Source organism: Salvelinus alpinus, chromosome 7 (assembly GCF_045679555.1).
Source record: "Salvelinus alpinus chromosome 7, SLU_Salpinus.1, whole genome shotgun sequence".
Taxonomy (NCBI): domain Eukaryota; kingdom Metazoa; phylum Chordata; class Actinopteri; order Salmoniformes; family Salmonidae; genus Salvelinus; species Salvelinus alpinus.
Window position 1 is genome coordinate 69911429 of NC_092092.1, and position 9203 is coordinate 69920631.

At 42.0% G+C, this 9203-nt stretch overlaps 1 protein-coding gene across 1 annotated transcript; it reads right to left on the bottom strand.

Annotated features, from left to right (window-relative positions):
- Nucleotides 1-6636: 6636 nt before the first annotated feature.
- pfdn6 (prefoldin subunit 6) lies at nucleotides 6637-8228 on the bottom strand. The gene is made up of 4 exons (XM_071411467.1): nucleotides 7995-8228; nucleotides 7345-7415; nucleotides 7101-7225; nucleotides 6637-6966 (listed from the first exon to the last, which is right to left on the bottom strand). The coding sequence occupies exons 1-4, from the start codon at nucleotides 8056-8058 to the stop codon at nucleotides 6846-6848; spliced, it is 381 nt and encodes a 126-aa protein (XP_071267568.1). The 5' UTR covers nucleotides 8059-8228; the 3' UTR covers nucleotides 6637-6845.
- Nucleotides 8229-9203: the final 975 nt, after the last annotated feature.

A 9203-nucleotide genomic window follows, 5' to 3' on the forward strand; every position in this document is an offset into this window, starting at 1 on the left:
TATTGTCTTTATTTAATCCCTATTAAAACATTGTGGTTTTATGCCTATATGTACTGTTTTCGATTTTTCTGAACAGACTTTTCAGGATAGAATGAATGTAAGCAATGCATGATGGTTAATGGTGTTTTATTCAGTTGTAGTTCCATGTATTTCTTAAAAAATAAACGTGTAAACCATTTTTATTGAACAGAATGTAACTGAAAATACAATGGCAGCCTTGCCATTGTCCATCAATAACAAAACTTTTTTTTTTTCGTATAACATTTGGGGAAACGTATGCAGTCATTGTAGTCTTACATTTTGTTGGCCAACCAAAATTACCAAAACGTTAACCCGTAATAAGGCTAGGGTGGCTGAGTAAATACATGGCTCTGAGTGTAAGCACCTTTTCACTAGAAACGTTCTTGTGTTAAAATTACCGTCAGTGCGAAATAGCTAGAAAGCTTTCGTATTTCCACTTGGCTGCACCTACGGTTACGATAATGATAAATCAAGTGCAATACCTGCGTCGACCTGTGTCGAGCAGCAAAACACCGGAAAGCTTCTAGCCTACCGGAAAGTTACAAGAAGAACAAGAATAGTTACCTCATCCGGTCATGTGACACTCTGGATGCCCCCTAAAAGCAATTTCAACCGTTTTGAAAAATGACGCCTGGTAACCCCAAAAAAATACCAGGTGCATGAAAAGTTTGGACTTAGAATATTTTTTGAAAACCTCCATAAATCACTCAGGCCAGCACCCATTGATTTGGGGCGGTAGTATAGCGCTCCCAGAGCGGGTATGGAAGTCTGGATCCCCCCTAAAAGCATTTAAGGCTCTGTGTGTCTTTAAGCACCATACTTTTTCACTCCATCCTTGCTGTGTGTGTGTGTGTGAGAGCTTTTCTTTGACATCTGTTTAGCGAAATTACTGATTTACAGTTCATGAGGGTTGACCGATTCACACATTTAAAGTTTTGGAAAGATCTGACTTTTTTAAACCTTCGAAACAGCACCTATTACCCCATTTTAAGGCACTTCCGGTTGGCACAGGAAGCTATAAGTAAATACATATCCTGATCGGGGTATGCTTTTACAGAATCCTGAGTTAAGTCTATACGTTAAGAACTGACTGATTTACACAGGGTTGAATGCACTATATATCACAAACTGCTGGTTGGGTATGGCAAAACACTTTTAGGGTGATTTTATCACTTCCGGTTGCTCCAGGAAGCTTAGAATCAACACAGGTAGACCTCATAGTGGCTTGATGGATTGTCATTGAAGACAGGTTCATAAGACATTCATAACCCACATAGGCTTCAGGTTGAATTTAGGGGTGCAGGCAATGTGTTCCTATGGGGTGAGATGTCATTGTAAACTGTTTGATGTAAACACCTTCTTTTAACTGTTAAGGGTTAATGCCACACGGTCAAGGTTAGGCTTGCACAGAGACCTTAGGAACGTTCCTGAGGTCAAATTGTGCTTCTAAACCTTAACAGTTCTCTCTCTGTCTCCCAAAAGCAAAAGACTTGAAATGTAGGTCAAGGGTCATCTTCTTGTCACTGTCGCTGCGCTCAGACCGAGCAAGCTACGGTCAAGCGGGGCATCTCGTTGAACTCGGCACGGCTATGGTGATGTCATTTTTAGTGGTGATTTCAGAATGCTATTTTGGTGGTTTTTCACTGTTGAAACATATTGCAAATGCACAAAAGTCAACTAGCAAGTCAGTGTCCATCAGCCAATTAGATATTTTCAGACACCAAACTGATACCATCTGACTCCAAACTCACTTTTTACAACTCGTTTAGATGCCAACTATCACATATTTCAGAGCAGGCCCACAATTCACAGCGCCTTCCATTTAAACCATAATAAAACAAATAATAGGTAGTTATGTTCTAGCTGCGGGTCCAGTTTTCACATTATGTTTAGCCCTATGTGAGGCGACCTCGAATCCCAAGTTCCGGCTCGATAGGTCATTCGGTGCCCGAGCAAAACCTTAATTGGTGCTGAAATTCCACTTTTTTCCATGCCTTGCTACGGGGTCCTTGAATGAGCCATCGGACAGAAATGTCGGGGTCCGTCTCTATGGGCCGAGCCGGTTTCAATGCACCTAGTCTTGCAACTCTGGGACTTTTCTAAATGTCACCATTTTGTAATGCTCAAAATGAATTGAAGTCAATGCAAATGCACCGAGGCTTTTTATCGGTCCGAGAACCTTCTAGAGCCACATAACTCACCGTGCTTAATCGACCTGAGCTCTAGAACAGGTTTGTAAAGTTTCAGAACTCTAGGTCTGACGGTTCTTTAAAAGTTCAAACAAAAGTAACTATTGCAGGCACTGTCTGCCTCTAAGCCCCTCAGTGTGTCACTCCATCCTTTCTGTGTGGGTGTGTAAATTTTTCCTTGAAATCTGATGGGATGAATGACTGATTTACAGTTCATGAGGGTTGCCTATTCACATATATTAAGTTTTGGAAAGATTTGACTTTTTTTAACCCTTCGAAACAGCCCTTTTGACACCAATTATGGCACTTCCGGTTGGCACAGGAAGCTGAAAGTAAACACATATCCTCATTGGAGTGGGCTTTTACAGAATCCTGAGTTAAGTCTATACGTTAAGAACTCACTGATTTACATAGGGTTGAATGCACTATTTCTCTCAAACTGCAGGTTGGGTATGGCAAACACCTTTAGGGTGATTTAACCACTTCCGGTTGCTCCAGGAAGCTTAGAATCGACACAGGTAGACCTCATAGTGGCCTGATGGATTGTCATCGAAGACAGGTTCATAAGGCATTATTAACCCACATAGGCTTCAGGTTGAATTTAGGGGAGCACGCAATGTATTCCTATGGGGAGACATGTCATTGTAAACTGTTTGATGTAAACACCTTCTTTTAACTATTAAGGGTTAATGCCACACGGTCAATGTTAGGCTTGCACAGATCGGGAGGACCTTAGGAACGTTCCTGAGGTCAAATTGTGCTTCTAACCTTAACGGTTCTCTCTCTGTTTACCAAAAGCAAAAAAATATGAAATTGAGGTCAAAGGGTCATTTGGGTCCTTCTTCTTGTCACTGTCGCTGCACTCAGACCGAGCTAGCTACGGTCAAGCGGGGCATCTCGTTGAACTCGGCACGGCCTGGAGATAATGGCAATGCCATTGCAGGCTTTGTGTGTCTTTAAGCACCGTACTTTTTCACTCCATCCTTTTATCCCCTTTTCTTCGTGGTATCCAATCGCTAGTAATTACTATCTTGTCTCATCGCTACAACTCCCGTATGGGCTCAGGAGAGACGAAGGTCGAAAGCCACGCGTCCTCCGAAGCACAACCCAACCAAGCCGCACTGCTTCTTAACACAGCGCGCCTCCAACCCGGAAGTCAGCCGCACCAATGTGTCGGAGGAAACACCGTGCACATGGCCCCCTTGGCTAGCGCGCACTGCCCCCGGCCCACCACAGGAGTCGCTGGAGCGCGATGAGACAAGGATATCCCTACCGGCCAAACCCTCCCTAACCCGGACGACGCTAGGCCAACGGACCTCCCGGTCGCGGCCGGCTGCGGCAGAGCCTGGGCGCGAACCCAGAGACTCTGGTGGCGCAGCTAGCACTGCGATGCAGTGGCAGAGCTTCGAGACCCACTTAAAAAATGTTCGTCTGAACACACTGCAACTGGATCTGTAACTTTTTCTTTTTTTTTTACTCCTTTTGTGAACATGACCAATTTGTCAATGTACGATTTCTCTTAAATTACGATAGATAAATGGCTGGTTCTTTTTTTCCTGACACCGTATGCTTATGTACTTTGACGTGAAGCGGTCAAATTAGCACCCTACTTTACGTTTTTGACCTTTAATCCCAGAAAAATGGCCATAACTCAAAAAGCGTTGAGGCCTCGACGCCATCTTGTTCGGGGCCAACTGTCCATTACGTCTTCGAAATATTTTCCGTTTAGGAGAAAAGGCCACATGCATTTGCAATGTGCTTGTGCATTTGCAATATTATTTATTTTCCCTCTGGTGGGAATTTCCTAGACTGCGGAAAAATGACCAAAATGTGTTATTTTTATAAAACGGAAACCAAACGTCCGAGAGATTTAGTTTGATGACTTCCTGAAAGATCTCCCCCGCACACGGCCCGACGCCGTCTGCGAATTTTAGAAACGTTGCAGGACGTCTAGTAAGGGACCTTACATTTGCAATGTGCCGTTACTCACTAACCATATGGCGAGTGCTAAAATGTTCCCTTAAGGTATGGAAAGGCCATAAGTGTAAGCCAACATAATTCATTATTTTACATTAACATGTAATACATGCATTATGAAGAAAATGGTGTAATTTAGGCTCCACGAAATATGAAATGGGTTATGAAGAAAATCGTGTATGGTTGCCTACATGACAAAAAGGCGTTCTGATTACAAGTGCACCAGTATCCAAAGTATTAAGCGAAATCAAGCACAGAAAACAGCATTGGCATTAATAAAACAATATTTCCCACGAATTAAGTCGCAGGTAAATGTGCGTCTTTTCTCAAATTCTGTTCAGCAAGTCTAAAACAGTACATATAGGCATACAACGACACATTTTAAAACATGGTTAAACAAAGACAACATTTCTGTATATTCATGACGTTGAATTAGCCATTAAGAAGAACAAAAATGAAATACAAATTATCGCGTCTACATGGTTGTTGCAACGGCTTGTGTGTCACCTACTGGTTAAATTTGTGTCTTTTCGCACGAATTAAGTAGCACAGAAATTCGTGTATTTTCAAACGAATTGAACCACCCCAAAACACCCCAAAAATGCACAAAAACGCACGAAATCTGCTGAAATACATTTTGTACATATATGCGCGAATTGAATGTGAGACTGTGTTGGGCCATGGGTTAGTCTGAGAGCCTTAGCCATGACATCAATGATATTCTATGCTGCTGCGGTGCCACGGATGCAGAGATATGATTATTCAGTGAGGATTGGTAGACCTATAGGCTTACCTCGTCCGCAGGCTGGATTGGGAGAAAGTGTCTGGTGAACGAGATCCTTATAGGCTGTCATGTGGGCTATCATAGAATAATGATTCACAATTTTCTACAATAATGACTTGGCTAAACTGGTGCGTGGTGTACATTCATTGACATGATTTACATTCGTGTTTTAGCCTAACATTTAATGTAGCGTACGCCTTCACTTTATTCCATTCTATGAATAGCTACTTTATTCATTTGCTGTGCCAGTCTTAAATTGAGGCATTTCAGAGGGTGAGGTTTGGTGGAGGAATATTGGTTTGCAGACCAACGCGCCGTTTTCAGGCCCATTATTCATGCTGGTTAAATCCTCTTCAGGAGGGCAATGAAGGGGGAATGGTCTTTCTCCGCTGGATATTAATTGCGGGGGACGCTGCACAATGCGGTCTCCGCTGTGCTCTATCCACTTTTCATTGAAATAGAAATGGGGACCGGAGCTGCGGGGGTGCACGCTTTATGTGGGCGGGGACACACCCCTTTGCTCAAGCGCAATGCTACTAGTGCGGTTTGAATGAGATTCTTCCGGTTAACATCTGGTCGCATGGTCCGCTTGCCTGCCTCTGTAATTAGAGCAAATGTCTCGCTCCAGCAAACGACTCCCCACCCCGTTAATTCAAGTCGTGGCAAGAGCACCACGGGGTTCCTAAACACCTTTTAACGGGAGCAAGGCTAAATGTGTATCTTTAAACCAATGTGGGGTAAAAACTTGGAAAAGTATGTTATGGGAGAAATTACTTCAAAAATTATGTTGGGATGATATTATCAGAATGTAACTTGCCTAGCCCGGAATCCTGTGAAAGTAAACTGGCGTGTGTTGTGCATAGCCCATATTTGAATGACGCGTTACCTGTCTTAAAATTCATATATAATTTACTTTATGATCTGATTAAATAACATTTACGTATTATTTGCAACACAAACATCTGTCAGGGACCTGGCTCAATAGCTGTTAAGCCAACATTGGGTTTATCATTGTAGCAACTTCGAAGCTGAGGATGTTAGGGAGTCAATGGGATCAGTAGCGCCATCATGTGGTACAAAGTAGTGGTGTAGAACGCTAAAAAAGACAGACTTCCATTACATGGGCCTATATTATTTAGTGCTTTAACAGGCTGGGAAAACAATTTGTAAATATATGTTGTATAAGAATTATTCAGTGAATTTTCATCATTCACCATTAGTTTGATTTCTTTTGTCCCCAACTTCTAGACTAGCCATATTAAATAATTCATGGAATTTTAATAAGAGTTGCTGTGGCCTGAGGTAAGATTTTAGCCTGGTTGACACCAGACCACGTGGCAGAACTCAAGTTGTGTAATCACTGTTGTCTGAAATCATCCAGAGTCTGTCAATTTAGCCAGGAAAGTAACATTCTAGGCTTATGCATAAAATTAAAAAATATATAACACATCCCCCATGGCCCTGATAGCAATACATATTTCACTCACTCACTCATCCCAGTCACACTGGCTGGCTCATGGGGCACCAACAAAGTAATCACTTCTGTCGGTCTGTGGCCATCTTCCCCACAGTGCCCCAGCTCCAATACATGTATATGTTCCAAATAATGTCTAGAACATGCACTGTATTTCACTAGTGACCAGGAAAAAGATGGACAACAAAGCATTTAATCACAAAAAGAAAAACAATGTATTTATTCTAATAACAGCAACAGAAGTCACACTAACAAGCAGCTGCATACAATAAGTACAAAGGACAATAAGTCATTGGATTTATGGCGACATTGTTGGGTGAGTAGCAAAGCTCTGCGGCTGGATTCAGTGCTTTTCTTTCTCCCTGTATGTGTGTGCGTGTGCGTCCATGCCATCTGTTGGTCAGACCTTGCCCACAGCTAGGCCCTGAGCCCTCTGGTACTCTTGCTGCAGACTAGACAGGACCTCACGGTGCTGATCAGACTTCTTCTCCATGTCCTTTAGTAGAGTCTCATATCTTTGACTACAGTCCAAAACAGACAGAACAATGAGTTACACTTCTGGATGAAATACTTTATACTTTAGGCAATAAGCGGTTGTTATTTCAGACACCTTGTGCAGTTATTAAAATGAATAAACATTATCTTTCAGACTCACATCTCCCCATTTATGTATTCTAGCCTCTTTGCCACTGTGGCTTTGGCTTCCTCCAAGTCTTGCTTCACCAGAACTGGACCTATAAGCTTATAAACTGTGTTCTGGGTGTCCAACAAGTCCAACTCCTGAAAGACGGAAAGGAAGTGTATCATCAGCGGAATATATATTGGGATTCATTCATACTTACTGAACATCCCTTGTGAAACCTCAACGCCACTGTAGAAGGATAGAGATGTGTACTCACCTCTTTGACTATATTATTCTCTGTCACCTGAGCCTCCAGTTTCTGCCTGGCTGACATGCTCTTACTAACATCTAAAGGGAATAAAAGCAACGTTAGCAAATCAGTGTGGGTCTTGACATGCACATGTAAACAATGACAACTTTGGGTACACGAGGACCAGTGATACTGAGTGATGTAAATGGGACATAGCTAATATCCATGTCTATGGTAATATTATGCAATATAGGGTGTGCTGTATAGGGTGTAGCCAACTGTACAAACTATTGATCTTACGACGACCTATTATTGGGATGGAAGATCAGAGGGGTATACTACAAAGCAGGTTCGAGGTGTTAACCAGCTAGCTTGCTTGAATATTCTGAAACTGAAATAACATTTGTTTTTGTAAAGATACGCTTTAAATGGGTATGGAAGATCAGGTAGCAAAGGGCAGTTGTCTAACGTTAGATTTCAAGAAATAATGCACATTTTGCAAGTTACCTGTTACTTTACCTAATAGCTAGCTGTTACAGTATAACCAGACAGATGTCAATTTCTAGCTAGCTGCTGAGGTAACAATAAATGACCATGCCAGCAGAGATGTACCATGCATGTAACATTATAGCTATAGCTAACGTTAGCTAGTTAGCGAGCTAACGTTAGCTACATACCTTTTTGCATCTGCTGGTATTTTTCTAGCTCAGATTGTAATTTCTTCTGAATCGCCTCTGCCATGTCTACGGTGTTTCTTATCAAGGCTTTGTTTATTATAAACTGAAACAAAATCAGCTCCCTATATCTACCAGCAACAGAATATCGTGCGTGGCTAGCTCGAGAACAACCCTTCTTCTTCGATGAGATTTAGCGGCGATTGGCATCCAATAAATGTTGCATTACCGCCACCTACTAGATAGGAGTATAACTCCTTTATACTTGCTTGAAAATAAAAAATAAATAAACAAATACCTTACCATCTAACAGTACACTCACTAAAAACTCACCACCCTACTCCACTATTTACATCTATCTAGTCCTGCCTCAGGCCAAAAGACAGAAAGGACGGCATACCACTACTCTTCTGAAGTCAAGTCTCATACACCCAAATACCTCTCTGCAGCTGCCACCACAACCTCAATTTTCTGATACTTACGTACCATCCCTGCAGTACAGTAACCATTGCTATAAATATATCACTATCCTTCTGTACTGGTACATATCTACTACTCACACCACTCCTCTCAGGGTCCCTCCCCTTGACCCATCTTCCTCTACTTTCTTCACTGCCTCAGCATAAGACAACTTCTGCACTACTCTAACCCTGGAAACCTCAACCTGCCTCTCTCGCAGGTTGATCCCCAGCCCCATGAGCACCCCACCCCTACAACTAACATATACCACTACTTTCCCCATGCTACACATTCCTTTGTCTTCTGCACACTTCTCACACCTAGGAACCTCCCTCCTACACACTGCTGCCACATGCACATAAGCTTGACACCTGTAACAATGTAATGTATTCGGCAAAAAAGCTTGTACAGGATAATTTATATATCCTAACATCACTTTTTCGGGCAAGCATCCCTTCTTCTTCTTCTTCTTCTTTGTGATTGGGTTAGCGGTGGAACAACCCATTTTTGGAGAATAAAAGATTAAAGTAACTATTTCCAGGTAAAAATGTTTAAAGAAACTTTAGAATAGAAGTCCTTGTTTGAAAACTGTAAAGGAAGCAAAGATGATATGAAGTGAGGGTAGCATAATTCGATCCTAAATCAAACATATATTCAATGTATGCTCTGTAATGGACTAAAAAGGCTTTTAATTTCATAATCCATGAGATCAGAGAGGAAGAGGCGAAGGGTAAAGGTTTTACTCCGCCCAAA

What these genes read in the sequence shown, in the direction of transcription:
- pfdn6 (XM_071411467.1), bottom strand. Translation starts at nt 8,058, where the DNA reads ATGGCAGAGGCGATTCAGAAGAAATTACAATCTGAGCTAGAAAAATAC. An exon ending in AGAATAATATAGTCAAAGAG is followed by an intron (nt 7,226 to 7,344) that starts GTGAGTACACAT and finishes TCCGTCTTTCAG; the next exon opens with GAGTTGGACTTGTTGGACAC. An exon ending in GAATACATAAATGGGGAGAT is followed by an intron (nt 6,967 to 7,100) that starts GTGAGTCTGAAA and finishes TTTGGACTGTAG; the next exon opens with TCAAAGATATGAGACTCTAC.